The sequence below is a fragment of the Siniperca chuatsi genome, linkage group LG9, assembly GCF_020085105.1.
Source record: "Siniperca chuatsi isolate FFG_IHB_CAS linkage group LG9, ASM2008510v1, whole genome shotgun sequence".
Taxonomy (NCBI): Eukaryota; Metazoa; Chordata; class Actinopteri; order Centrarchiformes; family Sinipercidae; genus Siniperca; species Siniperca chuatsi.
This window is the reverse complement of record NC_058050.1, coordinates 17,872,213-17,893,233: the sequence shown is the minus strand read 5'-3', so window position 1 is coordinate 17,893,233 and position 21,021 is coordinate 17,872,213. Positions and strand designations below refer to the sequence as shown.

Genomic DNA, 21,021 nt, shown 5'->3' with positions numbered 1-21,021 from the left:
GAAATAATTTTGGCTGAACACATGTCCTTAATGCTTATTTCCAGGACTGAAATTCTATTTTCTTACTGGCTCAGAAAACAATGTTGCAACATTTTTTGATGTTTGGTTTTAATATCATGTAGGACTAAATTCAATCCAATCTTTGAATCACTGATTATAACTGAGTGCAGTGATTTTTGATACAATGCTTCCCAGCACCAGTGCCTGTAAATTAGCATGTTTATGCTTCGCCTGATGGCATGCTTTATCTGTGTTGTACATGCTGTTGAATGTCCTCTGTCGTGATTGAATGTAGTTACTAATATATGTGTGTTTGCTTCAGGCATTGTGTTGATGTGTCCTCGGATTATTGTACCCTATTTCTAGCCTGTTCAGGATGCCTGTTATATATCCATATATACACACGTGGAATTCTTAATAGTAAATGATGGATAAGCCAGAAAAAGCAGATATTCACAGAATTGACAAAAAAATCTTGTGGTCAGCTTTTAAATTTCACTGGAATTTCAATGTAGTGGAATGATCTTAAAATGGATGTTAAAAACATTTTTTACACTAAGTGGAACCCAAAGTCCAGAACTAACGCTCCTATGTAATGCAGCACCGCTCGGGTCGCAGCCATTTGTAAGAGGAAAGAGCTTCTACTGTAACATACAGTATAGTATAATACAATATAATACTATAGTATATGCTCTGTATTCTGTACTGAATTCTGTCTCATTGATTTATTGCGTTTACTACTGAAGCTTGGAAGAATGTGAAGTCTAGGATTGAGACAGTTACTATAAATACATAAAGAGCTCGAAGGTCTGTCTCCACTTAAGCCTGTTTATACACAGCTGGCTCTCTGTCACCTTGACCTAGCTGTTGGGTGCTGGCCAGTAGTACTACACATGAGCTGGTTTTGGTAGATGACCCTGTTTTTGGAGTGAACGTTTAGTCCTCCCGCTGAGCTGTAACATCACCCGACCTCCCACATGCCCCCTTTTCTGCTAAGAATTCTGCCTTTCAATGCTGGGAAAATGTTTAAAACATGAGTTGTGTGTGTGTGTGTGTGCTTGAAAATGCATGCTTTCGTGTAAAAATAAGAAATACTGTTACAATCAGAGATACTTGTGGCACCAGTGAGAAATCAGTGATTGAAACATGACAGAAATATAGCCTAGCTGTATAAGACAAGACTTACCATTAATCAGTCTTCTGTTTGGCCCTCAGCTGGAGGAAAGGTCACAATTTAAATCCTTGTTCAGTCCTGTTGTAAGTCTCTGTGAGACGTTCCTGTTACAGAGCTGTTGTACTATGTTTGCACAGCACTGTGACCCTTGTGGTGTTAGATGTGTCTGTGTGGGAGTCAATGATTTGTGCCCCTCAGTGATACATGAAGTAAAAAGAAAATCTTAATTACACTGTGCTACTCAACATTCCTAAAATTCTTCATGGAGTTATGCCATGGGTCTACATAGTAACGGGTATGTGTCTTACAACCGAGGTTCATTTTAAAAATAATCCCAATTACTTTGTGTAATTTAAAAATGCAACAATTTGTACACAATCTGCTTAAATGCTAAAGGTAATGGAAAATGATTGTCAAATAGATGAAGGTAAAGTGACACGATGTATTTAATTTTTTGGGCAGGTTTGTCAAGATCCATGTTTCTCTTACAACCCAAAAGTAACTTTGCATGCTCTCGCTAAAGTAACATATCATGACCCAACATAAATCTGCTGAAGTAGTCTATACTGCCCACATAAATGTGGCTTGAGAAATTTTTGTTAACAACACGTAGCCATACATTATTATCAGATGCAAAGCACCTCAGGAAAGGAGGTTGTAGCAAACTATTTGCATATTTATTTTTAATAGGTTGCAGATTCTCCACTACGGGACCCCAAACAGAGCTCTAAAAAAAAAGGCAGAAAGCTGTAATGTCAAAAATGCTTATTTTCCTTGCCTACTTGTTTTGCCTATAAGTGGCACAGCTGAGACTGATACTTCTGGCACTGTAGCTCTGCAATTAGATGATAAAGGCTGGGCCTATTTATTATTTATTTGGTCATTCATACATTCAAATATTCATCCAAAAGTCTCCAGATTATAACCAGTTTCTGTCTTACCCTGGTGTGACTGTCCTGTCTCATTAACCTTCCAATCTATGTGTCTGTTGTCCCTGTGTTTATCTTTCTATTTTTAAACTGGGTATTCCCAGGGAAACCTCCCTCGACATGGACTGACTACCACAGGGCTGTGAATCTGTTTGGGGCAGATTTAAACTTCCAAGATATAATTTTGTTCTTGTTAAAGAACCTTGTGTCCTTCCATGTGTGAGCATGTTCACAACATGCTGTACGTTTCCCTCTCTGTCTGAGAGTTTTTAAGCTCCTGTTTGTCTTGTCCTCGGTTTATTTGTCTTGTCTGCTTCTCTTTGTCCTTCCTCCCTCCCTTCCTACTTTTTTCCCTTTTTCTTTCTTTGTCTCCCTCCCTTTGTCTTTGCGTCTGTCTTGCTGTCGGAGGTGTGGTCCAGAGAAAGCTACTATGAGAGGCTGTGGAAGGTAGAGGTTACACCACTGTTGTGCTAGAAATGAGCTCTGTGTTAGAGAAGTTTAAATCATGAAGAAAAATGTCTCCAGTCATTCTAAGATGGGAAACTGTTCATTCAACAGCTTCATCTCAACAAATCACCAGAAACCAAGAGAAGAAACAAGGCTGTGGGTTCACCAAGCACTTCTGTTTTTAGCTACTGGTGCCCAACAAAGGAATAGAAAAGAATAGAATAGAGACGAGTAGCAGACTCACTCTCCTTTGTTTCTTTAGCCCGAAGCGTTCAGCAGAAGCTTGGATTAAAAAGTCTCATTTCTCAGGAGAAACTCCCTTTGTTATGCAGATTGAAAATATTTTACACCACACTTTCTTCTTTCAACCTTTTCAGCTGCAGTGTATCCTTTTTTCCCCCTCAAATAAGAAAAAGCCAGTGCTTTAAAGAGAGGTCTTTGGTGAACGTGCAACCATAACACTTTATACACACCTGCATCACATCTAACCAGAGATTCTACTGGTCGATAGTGCCGACTGTAACATAGTTCATACTGGGTGTTGATGTTTGTAACAACTAACTAACCGCTTGCTGGATTTGCAGCCCAGTGGGTGTTCCCTGTTTTGATTGACAGCTAACCCAGCCACACAAACAGCTCCTAGGGGTTTGTGTGTTGAATTGTCTGAATGACCCAGTGTCCTGTCTTCTAATGTTCACTTTGGGAAAAAGATAGAAAAGTATTGTAACTGTCTTTTTAACCTCTCTCTCTCTCTCTCTCTCTCTCTCTCTCTCTCTCTCTCTCTCTCTCTCTCTCTCTCTCTCTCTCTCTGTAGCCTAGTAGACCAGGCTATCCCAGTCCTCGCTCGAGTGACGGTTTTTACCCCAGTTCCCAACATCCTGGACACTACCAGGTACGCAGACAAACTCCACAGACTGCACAAGACTATCCTCTTTTGTGACTGTTGTGCTTGGTATATCGTTTTTTAACTTTAATTGGGATATAATTAGATTTTTTTTTAAATATGTGCATTTGCCAGTCTGTAGCATTTGGGGTTTGGGTTGCAGTAAGGCAAGACAATTGTATTCGTATAGCACATTTCTAAGTATAGAGGGTGTTGACTTGACTTCATTCACAAAAGTGATTCATAGTGCTTTAAATGAAGCATTAAAACATTAAACAAGAAATAAAGGATAAAATATGAAAACACAAATATAAAGATAAAATCAGAAATAAATACAAGATATGTAAAGATGTAAGGGTAGTAATCAAAAGAGAACTGATAACAGACTAACAATGTGTCTTTCTCTCTGTCCTTCCTCACTGTCTCAGATGGCAGGGTACCCTGGCCCTCACACCCTCCCCTCGGTGCCCAGCGCCCTGTACCCCCCACAGGCTGCGATGCTGGACACACACCACGCGCACACACACCCCCGCCACCACGTCCACACACACTCGCACGCACAGCTCCTTCCCCAGCCACATGGACACGACATGGCACTATGGGGCTCTGCGATGGAGGTAGGAAACAAATTTTACACACACACACATATGCACACTTGGGTAAGTCATGACAGGATTGTCAACTGAAATACATACAAAGTTATCCTGTCAGTATGTTACGGACAGAGCAGGTTACTAATCAAGCTCACAGGTCTTCATAAAAGCTGTTGTGGGTTTTTTTGTTTTTTGTTTTTTTGTTTTTTTAAAGTATGTAATTTTCAAGAATTTACAGTCTCAAAATCTTGTGTCAAAATCTTGAGTGGTTAAATGTTATTGAGGTCTTAGAGCGAGAATTGCCCTCACGCGCTGTGCAATGTCATTGGCTCGGGGCTACACACCACTGCCCAAAGTTTGACGCCCCGAACACAGCAAAATAATAAGAAACTAAGAAAATCCAGGCAGAGGGCAGGGTCTCTGCAGATATAGACAGCGCCATACACTTCTAGTGGGTCATAAGTGAAGGATTATTTTTCTATGAGTCTATACTTTTTTTTTTAGGAAAATCCTACTTATTCTGCCTTTAATTATCCAAATATTGAAATGGTACAAATCAACTGCCCATTGACACCCATTATTTTTAGTGTGTGTGTGTCCATCATCTAAGTTCAGCCTCTCATCAGTCTGGTGTATGTGTCTGTCCTGTATGTGTGTGCATGTTTCTCTTCATCTGTGACTCTGTGCGTGTGTCCCCTGTGTTGGTGTGCACGTCTGTTGCTATGCTTGTCTTTTGCTGCATGTTTGTATTTGTGTTTGTGTGTGTGTGTGCGTGTAGGACAGGGCAGTAGACATGCAGCAGTGTGTAGGCCAGCAGTGCCTGTTAATGGAGGAACAGCTGATGATACAACAACAGCAGATGGAGGAGGACCAGAGGTGGCTGGAGGAGGAGGAAAGGCTGCTGGTAACACACACAGCGCACACATGGGAAAATACATTCACAGTTAACACATACACAATACTTGAGACGTAACAGTACATTTAACTTTCATTCATTAACTTTCAATTTCATTTGATATATGATTGTATTGTTAGCGGCTCAGTATTGCTACTGTATTTTAGGCATGATAAATACAGTATTTGTAATTCAGAGGCAAATAAACAAAGATTTTATGAGTTAAATATAAAACGATTTTTTAATGCTACAAGTGAAATGTAAGACCAGTTTCATCCTCAAATTAGCCTAAACATTACAAAACAATAGAGTGTGTACATATAATCTGCATAACCAAGAACATTTCACTGCAGAAGAGTAGAATATAGAGAAACAGCTACATTTTTAAGACCCCCAAGTCAGTTTTTTGTTTGATGTTGTTGTGCATGGTACAGTGTGTTATCGTGACCTGCAATGCAAAGTTTTCTTGCTTAGTTGCTATCTTTGACTTGTCAGTTGTGTTGTTGAGTTTTTTTTGTTTTTTTTCCCCCCATGATGCATGTCGTATTTTTTTTTTATTTGTTTATGGACTCCCTGAAATTCTTCATCACATCCTCATCGAGGACAAATGCATATCGCCAAATCTAATACATGTCATGAATTAGATGCGTAAGCTGAAGAGATCTCAAATCACAGTTCACTTCAGTCAGTATTAGGATCAGAACTGCAATTGCAGCAATACTGATATTTGCCCTCAGCTGCAGTATTTGTGCAGCAAACTGATAATACTTTTAGGGAAACACTTTATATTTGGAGCCTGTTAAAGTGTATTAGAGCAAAATATTGACACCTTACCCCTTTTTAAGGGTGACTGTCATGATGACCGTGCTCAGACCTTCAACAATGAGTGAAACTAAGACAAGAATTTTCTGGGATCAGTTACGAACCACTTTTATCAGCTTTAAATTGCTCCTAAATTAGAACATTAAGTTCCTATTGGAGCCATAGCAACTCAATAATTAGTGACCAGAGACTACATTTGGTTACACTGTCACTGTGACAAAAACGTTTTTAAAAGGGATGTGTGATTTTACAACACAAACCTACTTGGTATTTTCTACTTTCTGTTAGGGATTTACCTTCCGCCTACCAACAGAAATTCATTGCCATCTGAGTGCCAACTGGTTTGTGAGTTATTCAACAGTAAATTAATTATGACTGACTTACTGACTTATTATTGTTCTAGTAAAACTCACACACACACAGATAACGCAGTGTCTGTTGCTGTCTAATAGAGCTTGTGTGAAAAATGTTACTTCTGATGGAGAGACCCTCTGACACAAAGAGAAGGAGAGAAGGAGGAACGCTCCATAGAGGATGCATATTTCTGTGAACGCTGATTGAAGGAGCTGTCTGGGGTTTTTGCTTACGAATTTTATTGTGCGTGCGTGCACATGTCTGTATATGCATGTGTGTTTGTGAGAGCGAGTTTGTAGGCAGGTGTGGCCTGTTTGAATTCCAGGCTAATGATAGGCTTAGAGAATCTGACAGCCCAGTCAACAGTCTGTCTTTGACCCACAACCACTAACTGACAACACACGAGATTACTGAAAAGCGTGTGTGTATGTGTGTGTGTTGTAGGCTGGCTGGTTTTTATAACACTGTCACTTCAGGGAGGGGCGATGGGGGGGGGAATGGTTTGGGAAAGAAGGGTAGACGTGCTCGCACACTGACTGCTCGTTGGCAGCGTGCTCCATCCCTCCTCCTCCTCTCCTTCCCTCTCTCTGTACGTCAGAGTCAGATATAAGTGTGCAGGAGGCAGGAAGCCGGAGTTGAATCTGGATTCTTGTCTTGATGACACTGCTGGTACAGACTAGGATACAGGCTATTAGACAGGCAAGAAAACACTCAGTCACAGAAGCAGACAGAGTTATAGAGAGAGATACAGTAAGATCAGAACCAGATAGCAACATAGACACAACACCTCAAACAGCTCGGACACAAACAGTTCAACAGACAACTTTGATGAACTCATTGGCAATGCTGGTCTTCAAGTCCTGTCTTGGAAAACTGGTAGGCAGAGACGGGTGTGAGAGAGAGCGGCTGGTGGAATGGGGTGGTTAGTTGTATGTGTAGAGGTGTTTGTGTGTGGTTTTCATTTTGGCTGTGTTTGTGGGTGTTTTGGGGCAGCTAAATGTCTGAAAAGTAGTGCTTATGTTGGGAAAAGTTTGTTTGTGTGTAGGAGGACCTGTGCTTTTGTATCCTGCAGCTTTGTACAGTGTGTTCCTGTTTTTATTTGAAATCTTGTGCAGGGAGACTGTGTTGCTTACATTCACTCATTCATTTCCTCATTCACATAATCATTGTAAGACTTAGGATTAAACTTGGATTTGGAGAGTCGGATTCACTTTCACCTTATTCAGATCAGTAAATCTTTAGTGAATCAGTAAATCTACTAGTTTAAGTGACCGAGTTTGCACCATATATTGCGCCAGTCTGACAACAGCATGGGATATAGAGCTGATGGCAAGCCATAACAGGGTATTTGTCTCAGAGAATATCCCAGGAATCAAAATCTAATACTGCTTGTAAAGTCACAGACAGAAAAGCAATATGACTTACTGTTCATTGGAACGACAATCACAATTAATTTGCATAACTATAAATACAGAACTTTTAATCTTTTAATAGTCTCTAGTTTCTAATTAACAGCAAATTAAACTTAGAACCAGCCCTAAACTTAAATACTGTTGATGTATATGAGATATATTTTTTATGTTTATTTGTGTGTGTTTAGAAACCAGACTCTAGAAGTTCTAGAGGGAGTCTGGACAGAGAAGAAGGTGGACTTCAACCACCGGTAAGTTACTTTTTCTTTTCTTTTCTCTTCTCTTCTTTTTTTTTATCAATAGCTGTTTTCTGTCTCCATCCATCTCACTGTCGGTTGGTGTTATTCATGCACGCAGAAAGAGTTGAACTGTAGATGGATTTCCCCTGAATGAACTACTTCACATAGCCTCTTTCTAATTGTCACTGTCAAAATCATGACCATTTGCCACTCCCACCTACAGACAGTATTTTCCCACCGCATAAAAATGGGGAAGTTATTTTTCTGACCTATTTGTGTTTTTAAGAGAGGAGGATGTCTGATAAAGACAATTGTTGACGGAAGTCCACATTCTGCTTGGACTCACTGCAATTGGCTGCAGCGTGTGTTTGTTTTGATTAGAGCTAAGGGGATTGATCCAGGGACAGGAAGTGACCTGTTGGGGGCTGGGGTCAGCAATGAGGGGTCAATGGATTCCCACAACATCACCAGTTATTAATAAAACGCTGTTGCAAGAACACAAGTAGCCATCTTTATTCATCTCTTTGTCCTGGTGTTACCCACAGTAACTCAGCATGCAGGCAGTCTGTAGTTGACTGTGCTCTGCTCAAGTCAGTCCATCAGTAATTACACACTTTAGAGTGTTAAAAGCACCATTAGAGGAAAATATGGTAGATCTGGTCTTAGAGAAAGTCATGGGTCATGTAACAGGATGTTGTTTTTAACATTTTAACAATTTGCCCTAAAAGTGAATATGCCACATGTAAAGCTAAACAATTAGTTGAAAAATCAATTAAAACATTCGTCAATTGGCAGAAGCAACTGATTCGAGTTTTAATTAATTGTTTAAGTAATTTTTCACGTAAAAACGTTCCCTCGTTTCAGCTTTCTCAAATGTTTCTTCTTTCTTTGTCTTATGTCATAGTAAACGGAATATCTTTGGCTGACAAAAAAAGCAATTTGAAGCTTCACCTTTGGTTTTAAGAAATTGTGATAGGCGTTTTTCAACATCTCCTGACATTTTTAGAGATCAAACAATTCATCGTTTAATCGAGAAATTAATCAGCAGATTAATCGATAATGAAAATGATCATTAGCTGCAGCCCTGGTCACATGAATATGTACGAACGTGCTGCAATATCAGTGTTTGTCAAAGAGGAGATCATTTCTTGGCTTTCATATTTGTGATCACTTAAGAGAGCTAACCAGATAATTTTTTTAAGTAAGTGCTCTGATGTAACTCTGAAATGATTTGCACGGTGACAGATGCCCATTTTCGCTTAGCAAACATAATGGTGGTTATATGCTCTAACATATTTTAACACAGGTAGTATTGAAAGGTCCTGTAATGTTTTTTTTACGAGAAACTGGAGTCGTCATGTTTTTCTTGTAACTTTATTCCAAAGTTGGAATCTCGAGAGCTGAACACAGAGTTGTATGTTGATGTCTGTTATGTTCTCGATGCCAGCAGAAGTAAGTTGTTGTAGCAGTCTGAAGTTGCCATGGGCTAGATATTTCTGTCTCTGTAATTCATCTCTCTACATGTCCTCCTCCTCCCATTTGAATGGCTGTGGTTTGTGGTGGGAAAATCTCCCTCGTTTTGTGTGTGTGTGTGTGTGTGTGTGTGTGTGTGTGTGTGTGTGTGTGTAAAGGCTATGGTGGTTGTCAGACCACAACACTCTGATGGCACAGAGGCTTTCGAAGCCCTCTGTACTGTTTTTTCACACAGAAAAAAACAACCAAGATTCAGTAATAATACAACAAAGTAAATATGTAACATGTCTGGCACCACTAGAGAGTTTTGTGGCATCATTTTATGTTCACAACCATCAAATCATAAAGATATGCTGCAGGATTTTTTTCCGGTTTTGAAAGGGTAGCACTAACAAAGGGAACGCTTTTTTTTTGTTATGCCTGTGTAGCCAGACAGATTATTTTTGTTAACATAAGTAACACAGTGCTAGACCACACACACCACAGAAAACAGAAACAGCTCGGCTGGAGACGACTGTGAACTCGTGTGACAAGAAAATGAAATTGGATTCCCAACATTTTTTTAAGAACCAGCTGGTGGTTTTTGCCTGTGAAGTTCTAATTTCCTGTGAAGCTTCTGATTAAGTGTGTGCACCCGAGCACTTGCTAACTCAATGTTTTGTTGTTGTGTTTGTTTGTTTGTTTGTGCAGACAGGAAACCAGCACATATACCAGCCCGTTGGCAAACCAGGTAATAGACAGACCTGTAATTACACTATTGTTTTATTTCTCTCTTCTCTTTCTGTCTCTTAATCTCCCAAAGTATGTAGTTCACACATATAGCATTGTACAGCTCTGTTTAGCTCTTACTCACCCTCTATATACAGATTCTGTATCTCCCCCTACCAGCAGATAGAGTCTTAGTCTGTGTGTGTCAGCGTCTGCTTGCAGAGTTTACAGTCTATTGCCACAATAAGACAGATCTGATTGTGAACTCTGCAGCCTGTTGGCCGGCTAGCGAGCAAACCAACCTCTGTTTACATGGACTCAGACAGCATGTCAAGCTCAATATGTTGTGTGCTCAGAGCATGAATATACCCACCCTGCAAGCAGCCCAATACAGAGAGTACAGTGTACTCAAAACCATGTTCCTTCTGTTTTCATCATTGAATTGTTATCCTCATGTAGAGCTGAAACAATTAGTTGATAAGTCAATCTAGAGAAAATTAATTGGCAGTATTTTTTTGATATTGGAGTAATTGTTTCAGATGTTTAATCAAGCAAAAATTTTGTTGGCCCCAGCTTCTCAAATTTGAGGATTTGCTGCTTTTCTGTGCTTATATCATTCTGAATTGAATATATTTGGGGTTTTGACTGTTGGATAGACAAAACAAGACTTTAATCACCTTTTTTTCATAGACTAAATTATTAAAGTTTGTCTAGAACTTGTATGAGACCATAAAACTGTGAGGAGAAATCATTTTCACTGTTATGTTGTTTCCTGCAGAGCATGCAGCACCCCCAAAGAAACCCCCTCGACCCGGGGCCCAGAGCCAAGTGGGCAGTCTGGCCTGTCTAAATACTGGAGACAGTTACAACGATGGAGTCAAGGTACATGCACGCACATACAGTAACACACACAAACCCACAACAAAAATACTTGCACTTAATTACACATAGAGACATACTAATAAACACTGAAGAAGAACAGAAACAACTTACAAGAAGTGACACGGATACATACACTAAATACACAGGTTGCATGTTTTTTAATGCTTAGAGCGTTAATATTTTCATTTTATCTTCTTTTCCTTTGGCTGCTCCCTCTCTCCCTCCTCTTCCTCCTCCTCTACTCTGCCTAACTGTTGACCCCTAGCCCTGGCGGGTAAGCAGCACACTGTGTGTGTTTACTGTGCGTCTTGTCTGCTAGCTGATCACACTTAGATTCATTTAGTTCCTTCTTCCATCGGTTCTTTGATTTCTCTGTCCAACAAATCAAATCATCTGCAGTGTCGTCATATAAACACATTTATTTCATCCTGGAGTTCCCTTTGTTGTGCAGTCAGGTTTCTTGTTTCTACTATCTTTTTCCCTCCAAACTAACACCCAAATCTACATAGTCGTATTTGTTTTCTTATACTAACAGTATTTAACCCTCTTTCACACTGGAAATTCTTCTGAATTATTTTTACTTTAATCACACTAGAAAACATTTAGAACTAATTATGCCGTTTTCTAGGCTAGGGATCTTAGGCCATGTGTCTTGTCTGAATATGATCAGAGGATGGAGTAAGTGCAAAATACATTTGATAAATAGAAGAGGGGTCCCTCCTCCTTTGCTCTTTGTAAGGTTTCTTCCTTTTTGCCCCATTTAAGGGTTTTTTGGAGAGTTTTTCCTTATCTTAATGATCGAGGCTGTCATATGGTGTCCCATGTCAAACACAACCTGCCTGCAGTCTTAAAATTGCCACACTAGAATCAGCTAGTTTTGTTTTTGTTTTGTTTTTTAGACAAAAATTTGACGCTCTAGTGTTTTGACAGTAGGGGGTGACAGTCACTGATTACGCAAAAGTGATTTCCCACTGGAGGGGGGAGTGGGCAGAGGGTGATTTAGAGAAGATGGAAATATGTAGAAAAACATGGCGTTAGGTACACAGGATTACATTTTGTAGTGCTAAAAAGCTAATTTAGTAGTCAGAGATAGATTTGGAGAAGGCAAGTGAAAATCTTTGTATTCACAAATTGAGGTCAGCAAGCCAGATAGAGTAGAAGCAACAGAGAAGATGACGAGGACAGACAGAAAATGAGTAAGTTGAGAAATATACTGTGGGATGAACAAGAAGGTCCATTTATGATAGATCAGTTTTTTAGGCGTGAGCTCTGCTGTATCAGTTTTTAGATTAAATTGACATGATTAATCATATCTGGTTGTAACGATGTGTTACTGCCATCTAGTGGTCACAATAGAGAACTACATTTAACAACATTTTGTTTGTTCTTTTTTTTTTCATAGCATGCCCTGCATCTAAATAACCTACTCACATTCATTCACTCATCTACTAATTTACCTTTATGACAGTTTGTTGTTTGTGGGGTTACAGCGCTCTTCTTCATCTCAAACTATTAATCTATTTAACTATTTAAAAAGCAGTGTTGTGTAAATTTGAAATGATTTCACTTTCTACCAGCAGATGTGCAGAGGGTCAGAAGGTCCTTAGTTAAGCAAAGGCATGATTCATGTACGTCTCTGTAATCACACAAGATTTGTACAGTCAACTATGAACATTGTCTCACCTTGTTTCTGTGTATCATTCTCACTGCCCCAGTTCCCACACAGACCTGCGGGGTCTTTGTTCATTCAGTCAGCCTGTCACTCATTGCTTTTTTGTGCTCTCCTGGTTCAGCTGCAGCCCCAAGAGATAAGCCCGCCCCCCACCGCCAATCTGGACCGCTCCAATGACAAGGTGTACGAGAACGTGACAGGATTGGTCAAAGCTGTGATCGAGATGTCAAGCAAGATTCAACCAGCTCCTCCAGAGGAATACGTTCCCATGGTCAAGGTAACCGAAGCACAAATTTATCTCACTCCTCCATAGCTTTTAAACTCATAACAATAATTACATTGTACTGTACACTTACTATTCTATTAGTACTTCTTCTCCTGTGTGACGTGATAGTGAGCAGTTGTAACAAAGAGTTTCCCCTCGGGGATCAATGAAGTAGTTCTGATTCTGATTCTCAGAGGCTCGCTGAATTTTCTGTTTTTCTCTCTTGAACTCCAAACTTTGACCTTAAAACTTAAAAGCATTACAAAGATTAGTGCTGCTCTGTTTATATAGTTTTATATTATCTTCCCTTGTCCATTGTGACACCCTGTTTTAATTAAATGGCACTGTGCAGCTCTACAGAGGGCTGAATTTTGATACTCCTACTTCCTGATAATGTTCCTGAAGAATAATTTCTGATTCATGTCTTAACCAGACTCTACAGATCTGACCTTTTAACCTCGCCAGATATTGATTTTTATCGAATTGATGTCTCCTCATGAGTCCTTTTGGCTTACACTACATTTTATTGCGCCACACTGGTTATCTCTATCTGTGTAGGAAACATTTTTTAAATTCTAATTTTACTCTCACATTTTTTTAAACACCATGTTAATTAATTTCCTAATTTTCTTTCTGTTTTGTATAAAAATATGTTTTTGCGTGTTTCAGGATGTGGGTCTGGCATTGAGGACATTATTGGCCACAGTGGATGAGACTCTGCCACAACTTCCAGCCAGTACACACAGAGAGGTAACAACATGCACTCACTAACCACATACATACACTCACACACTCATTGAGTGTGTTTTTTTTAGTATTTATTAGTATTGGTTGGTATCAGATTGATATTTAATGCTCTGGTTTTCTTAAACAGATTGAGATGGCACAGAAACTTCTGAACTCTGACTTGGCAGAGTTGATTGGGAAGATGAAGTTAGCCCAACAATATGTGATGACCAGGTAGGTTCAAATATTAACATTACAATATGTAAGGAATAGTTAATTTCAGTGCCTTATGTTGGAAGACATCATAAAATGTTCATGTAATAAACACCTGCCTTCTTTACTTGTATTTTATTAGAGTGTCTGTATTTATTTAGTGGATACAGTCAATCATTATTACATTTAAGACACTAATAAATAATATTTAGTCAGTGTCAAATGTCAAAACAATAGCAGGCATTTTCACCAAAGGACATCAGCTGTCTGCCATGGTGGCTTTTTTGATGCTATCACAATTGGGCACCAAAGTCAGAGATAAAATTGTACAAATAGTAGCTTTAATATTGCACTACTCATCTACCCACTAGTACCAATCTGTATAAGTAATGTACGTGTGTATATTTTTGCTCTGTCCTAGTCTCCAGCAGGACTATAAGAAGCAGATGTTGACAGCGGCTCACGCTCTTGCAGTTGATGCCAAGAACCTGCTGGATGTCATTGACCAATCACGGCTTAAGATGATGGCCCATTCCCGTCCACACTAGCCCCACGTCAGCTGAGCGGCGGAGAACTAAAGACTCCTGAATTAATAACGTCAATCATGATATATGAGAGCTGTTGGAGCCGACTGCTTTACATCAAAGGAGAAAATAATGGCTCTGATAATTTTACAGTCTGTGAAGAATCATTAGATGTTGAATCCTGTATAAACTGAGGTAGTCAGTTAATCTGGGATAAAACTCTCCACCACTGTGACTTTCTTAATACAAGAACAGAGCAAAAACACTTCCTGAATCAGGGACTTGGCAGCTTCACGTAATAATGAGAGGAGGAAAAGTGAAGAGGAAGAGTGATAACTACAGGTGACTATGGGTCTGGACCTGAGATGAGCCTGATCCCTGGGGTCCCAGGTTTAAAAGGTTTAAAAACCTCTGACAGAAACACTATCATGGGAGCGATTAGATCTTGAACTGTTAACATCTGGTGGATTAGTCTTAGTGGAATACAACTCTCAAGCAAAGCCATCAGAACCTGATCGGACTGCGTTTGATCTGCAACATATCTGCATGAATCGTCACTGTGGGAATGGACTCCGACTTCAGCCAGCAGCCATGTCAGTACATTTGTTGATATCATGTGTTTTGACCCCTGGATGTGTCTCCTCAGCTGAAATACCTCCTCATCACCATGGATTCTTTTGAATGGGGCAGATCAAACCAGATGTTTTCTATTCAGCTGTAATGCTTTGAGTGGATGATTCGACAAGGAAATTCACAGTAAAAAGAGTCTCGGTTTGGTTTGGAGAAGCAGCTTCCCAACCTCCATCGCTCCTCCCGTCTTCCCTCTGTCTCACCAGGTTTTATTTATAGACTCAGAAATTGCAGAGGAGGAGACTGAGGGAGAGACGGGAAGAAGGTATTAAAACTTGAGGACAGTCTAGCACCAGTCTACTGACTGAAGAAAGAACAATATCCTCCTCTTCCCTCTCTATTTCACTCACTTTACTTTTCTTCTCACTGTTCCTCTCCTTCCTGATGTCTTCCTCAGCTCGTCTCTGCGCAGGTTTTAAAGACTCCAAATGTGAAGAATCCCAATCTGTCTGGGTAAACGCCGCAGACAGGAAACTCCCTTACGCGCACTCAATTTATTCACTCAATTCTCTTTTTATCGGCTGGCTCCATGTTTTTTGTGTTGTTTTCAGCAGTCACAGTCTTCTTCCTCTATACTGATATTCAATCCCAGCATTGACTCTGATATATATTGAAGGTGGATTTTGAGGATTCAGTCTGAGTGACTGGATACTTCCTATTCATCAAGGAGGAAAAGGAGGACATCATGTCTCAGACTGATCACTGAGCTTGACTTATAAACAGTTTCTGCAAGGACAGTGTCTCCTCTTCTTTCATTTTCCTCAAAGTCCCAATATCATTCAGTTGTTCCTCATATGAGACTGGTGTCACACCTTTATCTGTCCCCTCACCCACCTGTGTCACAAAGTGAATTTACTGGGGATACAAACAAACCTCACAACTGGAACCTTTGTGCTTTGAGTCCCAGTTTCCATCAGGTGTTACACTTTAATTATGTCCCTCCTAACAACAGGGAAACAAACACACATGAAATGTGGAGCCACATGACTGGAACTTGTCTTGCAGACACAAAACACCGAACTGAAAACACAGCAGATCACACGTGTCTTTGTTAATACTGACCCCACACGGAGTATGACAAACTGCTATATGAAATATACTGGTGACTGAACTGGTATAGCATGATATACTGGTATGGAGAAGAGCATATTTGCACAGCACCAAAAAAAAAATCCTAACTTTTTTAACCCTATTTTACCCAGATTGGATTTCCATGTTTAGCCAGCAACGACACTATCACATATCTGGGTTTTATAGGGATTAAAAAAAAATATGTAAAAAAACCCCAATCTATTTTATCTCATTGTTGTTGCGTAAATCTGCTCATGTTGGTATATTGTAAGCTATACTGGTGTGTATCACTGGTGAATTGTACAGAACTCGTACTAGTAAACACTGGTTTTTATTTCGTCTTCTGGGCTAAATCAGCCATCTTGTCAAATAGGAGGAAACAAACCAATGAAATAAAATAATGACGAAATGGAAATCAGACTGTCCACATTTTTATCCATGATGTATTTGAAAGCACTACATTTCAGATTTGATATCTCCAGTATATGGAGTTACATTTCTTTATTTAAAACATCAACAACTCAAAATGACCTTATTAAAGTTCTGCAGGGAGTTACTCCTCCTGCCAATTACTTTCATCTGTGAGCTAAATTATTATCTTTAAACTGTTAACTTCAAAAGAGTTACACAGATTTGAGTCCACTGTAAAACCGAAAACTGTCCTTGTTTCAGAATTTAAGTTTTCCTGGTTTCAAAGTGTCAATGTTGTGCCTGGAACATAAATTATTTGAAGTGTTTAAGTTAAAAATTAGCCTTAATGTGCCAGCAGGTGTAGGAATTAAGAGGGAGACGACTGGAGCCTTCCCACGAAATTTAGCACATTGACAAATGTAAAGCTGTGTATAGGCATTGCTGCTGTATATATTTATATAATGTATATTATGATACATTTAAACAAAGTGGTTTTAGGCTGTAGTTTGGACAATCCATTAGAATAATCAAGCATGGGGCGCCCTGGTAGCTCCTCGTCTGGTAGAGTGCACACCCCATGTACTTTACACCCATGGCCCTTTGGTGCATGTTATCCCCCCCTCCCCCCGAAAGAAAAGAATAATCAGGCACAGTACAGCAAGTTCCTGAGATGTCAAAGGAAGATTAGTGCTGAAAAACCTGTATTCAATGAGAGTCAAAGCCTTAATTTAACATAAAAATTAGCATTCACATACAACAACCACATATAAAGCATAATCTCCCACAGATTACAAAGCTAAACAGTCTTTACATGATGCATTGCATTACATAATATTACAGTCTATTGAGATAGATTTAGAGCCATTCATCCCAACACTTTTCCATTAAGAGCAGCAGTGTAACTTAGCTTGTAGCTACATAGCTTTTGGCAGCGTTAGTTTATCCCACCGGCCTCAATGTGACAGCAGTAATAATACACCCACAGTCAAAAGCAGCAGTGTTGTGTGTATGTGAATGGACTCGGCTCCACTGAAGTTGCACAAATTATAACTGTTGCAGCAGTTGACGGTGTTTCCGTTTCCGTTTGTGTCGACTGAGGCAGATGAGGCAGCTCCTGTACATGTGGCCCGGCTGGCACACTGCTTCACTATGGCTTTCACAGCACCTGAACAACACACGCACATACACAGCAGGGTACTGGAGTGAGTTATTTTGGACTGAAATCCTATGTTTTCCCACATTTTTAGAGGCTGCACAGTGTTTTAGTTGAATTAAAAACTGAGTTCATTGGACCAAAGCTTTCATTAAAATGTCCTCTGTCAAATATCCCTTCAATAAAACAACCAGACCCACTATTATAAAGAAACTTAAGAGATGCATTCGGAATCTGGATCCTAAAAATCGGCAGATCTTTACATTTTCGACCAGGGATCTGATATTGTGTTATCATTGTTACCTAAAGTGTCGACGGCAGTCATGCACGTGTCCAGCGGTGCCTGACACTCCTGAGTGTTTCTGTTACATTCTTCATTGGTGGCAGAAGAACTGCACACGTAGCACTCCAATGACAGCACTGCAGCCATGAGGAACAAGGCAAAAACAGAAAAACATGAAGTGAGATTAAAAAAATAAGAGATAAATTGCAAGCCGTGAAAGACAACATACAACATATTTTAAGTCCATTGATAAAAATTCAGTGAAAAACCACTGGGTCTAAGCCAAGAGAAATAATATTGAGAGTGACGTTTTTGGATATTTATTACAGTATTTTGATAATTTAATATCAAGTTGATAATGGTTAGGTGCATGCTCCTACATCTGATAGAAATGGCCGGGAGAAAAACCTGATCTGTTTTAATATAGCCTTGCTCTTCATTTATTTATTCACTTGTTTTAGGTCATTGGATTTAGATTTTTATACTTTGTGTGGAGGACGTGAGAATGTTTATGAAGTTAAGACTAACTTCTCACTGAATTAAAAGTTGTCAGTGACTACTTGAGAAAATATTTTGGTATTAAAACATACTAAAACATACTAGAATAAAATTAACTTGACTGGAGTGGGATCTGATAGTCTATGCTGTCTTTGACAGGAATTCAGATATTTCTGAGAATGACGCACAAGTTACGCATACAGAGTTGTTCCTTATCTAACAGTGCAAGCGTTAGGAATCAAGATCAGGCTCCTGATTGTGTGCTCCTGCATTCAAATCAACAAAGCCCAAAATGAAAATGCTAAATTCATGTTTAAACCCAGGCAGACTGGGACTTATTAGATATTGTCTGACTATAGAGGAAGAAAATGATAGAAGTGGAGAAACCAATATACACACTATAAAGTCACATCAAAAAAAATATAACCCAAAATATAAAGACAGCTACCTCCAAAGACGGCATTGTCAAAACTTGTCAGGCTTCTTTAATTATATGGAGCAGTGAGTATTGAAAGGGTGTTCCTTCCACTCAGAGCTTATTGTTCTGCTTTCTTATGTCATCCAGCTGATGCATCACAGTAAACACATGCACATCTAATTTTTATAGTCAGTCAGTATATGCACAATACTGGTATTAATTCCACATATCAGATGACAGTAATCCAAGGAGAACAAAAAAGTGTACACACTGAGGGCTAGAAACCCAAAGGCAGAAATTTGACAGACAAGGCTAGCATTAAAAGATTTCTTATTTCTTACAAATTTTCAATTAAACTTTCATGTGAGTTACATATTTCCTGTACATTCACTCTGGAGCCACTGAAACAAATGGTAAGGACACTAGAGATCTTAAAAACATGCCTAAACCTCTGCCACAAGTTAATTATTAAATCAAGATAAAGAGCAAACTATGCACTGATAAATACAACATTTCCATCAGTAACACTTCCCCCCTGATAATAAAACCCCTCTCGGTTTTTGTTTATTCTTAGATTATTTTGGATAAATCTGCCATATTCTGTTAATTTACTATTATGTGGTAAATATTCTTTACAATCAAAAGCAGGTGTGTATACTTTCAAGAACACTTGTGTGTGATATAAAAGGGTTGTAATTATGTTTCAGCAAAGTCTTGGAATTTATTGCCACCAGAAAAACCTGATAATTAACTTGTATACTATGGTCAGTTCGACTAAACTCTTATTGAATTCACATTTGTCATTCCAAAGCATATTGTATCTTTGAACACAACTAAAACAGATTTTTTTTCAGAAAGGGAGCAGTGATGTTAGTCCGTTTTTAGCAACCCTGATGTCCTACTTACCTACATATTGAAGAGTCTGAATGTACATACCTGGTGAGGCGAGGAGGGAGAGGAGCACGAGGCTTAGCAGCATCTTCATAACAGGTGTCAGTGTCTGTTCACCAGCTGAACCTCTGCTGTCTGCTGTCAAACCTGATGTGACCTACTGTGTGTGTGTGTGTGTGTGTGTGTGTGTGTGTGTGGTTTCTATTGTTTGTTTTACAGTAGCACTAAATCACAGCAGTTCCACCCACATCATCATCCACCATCATGGCACGGCACAGAAAACGTCTCATAAATGTTGTGACGAGTGTGTGTGTGTGTGTGTAGGACATTCCTAGATCTTGCTATGGTTTCAAAGATACTTGCCCAGACACAATGTGGCTTATTGAGTTAAAGCAGCCGTTAACTAAAACACAGTCTGTGTCCCTGCAGGCTGAGGAAACACGTATTGTGTCATGACTTTCAGTATGTTCAACCTGTGCTGCAGGACTTTGTTTTCTTTCTTTAGAGGCAACTCCCTATGTCTCTATCTGACAACAACCTCTATGAATACATGTTGTAGGAGAAAGTACTGAAATAAGAAAAACAGGATTAAAGTGTTGACATTAAAGCAGCTATAGTCAATATTTGTATAATAACAATGTATCAAATGATGACGTGAAAACAATGTGACAATGTGAAAGGAGTCGCTCACAGTGATGAACCTACAGAGAAATTCTCACCTGAATCTGCAGCTCCGCTCGACTTTACGGAGCTTTATAGTGAGTTTCAGCTCATTGTTTAGCTGTCCGGCCCACAGCTTCACTGTTTTGGTTCACTCTCACCGCTCTCATAGAAAGCCGGAGTCATGACCTCACATCTCTGCTCCACTAGCTTCTGTAACTCTCATTCAGCACTTCTTTCATCTGTCTTTCAGAAAAAGTTAAGCTTGTTCCTGGAGTTTACTTTCCATAGTCTAAGAAAAGTCAGCATCCACTACAGGAGTTAAGCGACGATATTAGATTGTTTTTTAAAAAAACTACCGTCCTTATCTAAAGAAATTGAGCCACACGACATACTGTTGAGTAAGGTTTTTTTCCCCAAGGTTGTATTTTCAGTTGTTAGCATTGTTACAAGTGTCAGTGGGATTTTGAATGTGGTTTTCTTATTTCTGGACAGAACCCAGAAGTTCCGGTTTCACCTAACTGCCCTATGCCGTTGTTTTTGGCCGCAGCAGCCAGCTGTTTTCAGGGGAAAATCTCTAAAACCCTATTGTATACTACCTGCACAGCACCAAACAGCAGACAGACACAGTTAGTGAGTAGCTGGTGAACATAGTGGAGCATTTAGCAGCTAAAGAGCCAGATGTTTCCCTCGGGAGTTGGTGGAGAACAAAAACAGAGCTAAAAGAGTGAATATTGGACTTACATTCGCCAGGTGGCCAGAAACACGACTCCGAATGAATGATAATGCTGCTCC

The 21,021-nt window shown here is 39.5% G+C and overlaps 2 protein-coding genes across 17 annotated transcripts in view; one reads left to right on the top strand and one right to left on the bottom strand.

The window, feature by feature from the left end:
- The window catches only part of LOC122881575 (focal adhesion kinase 1-like), a 52,550-nt gene extending 36,223 nt beyond the window's left edge, over window positions 1-16,327 (top strand). For 10 of the 16 annotated variants that reach the window (XM_044207919.1, XM_044207920.1, XM_044207924.1 and 7 more), the window contains 11 exons: window positions 3,365-3,442; window positions 3,862-4,050; window positions 4,805-4,930; window positions 7,698-7,760; window positions 9,912-9,951; window positions 10,708-10,811; window positions 11,077-11,085; window positions 12,605-12,760; window positions 13,418-13,498; window positions 13,623-13,708; window positions 14,109-16,327. In XM_044207919.1, the coding sequence (XP_044063854.1) occupies window positions 3,365-3,442; window positions 3,862-4,050; window positions 4,805-4,930; window positions 7,698-7,760; window positions 9,912-9,951; window positions 10,708-10,811; window positions 11,077-11,085; window positions 12,605-12,760; window positions 13,418-13,498; window positions 13,623-13,708; window positions 14,109-14,235 (1,059 nt within the window). In that variant the 3' untranslated portion in view covers window positions 14,236-16,327. The remainder of the gene's footprint in view (window positions 1-3,364; window positions 3,443-3,861; window positions 4,051-4,804; window positions 4,931-7,697; window positions 7,761-9,911; window positions 9,952-10,707; window positions 10,812-11,076; window positions 11,086-12,604; window positions 12,761-13,417; window positions 13,499-13,622; window positions 13,709-14,108) is intronic. The other 6 variants (XM_044207931.1, XM_044207930.1, XM_044207929.1 and 3 more) reach the window with 3 other exon arrangements.
- On the bottom strand, window positions 16,328-20,934 carry LOC122881580 (prostate stem cell antigen-like). The gene is made up of 3 exons (XM_044207942.1): window positions 19,612-20,934; window positions 17,780-17,896; window positions 16,328-17,488 (listed from the first exon to the last, which is right to left on the bottom strand). The coding sequence occupies exons 1-3, from the start codon at window positions 19,658-19,660 to the stop codon at window positions 17,277-17,279; spliced, it is 378 nt and encodes a 125-aa protein (XP_044063877.1). The 5' UTR covers window positions 19,661-20,934; the 3' UTR covers window positions 16,328-17,276.
- Window positions 20,935-21,021: the final 87 nt, after the last annotated feature.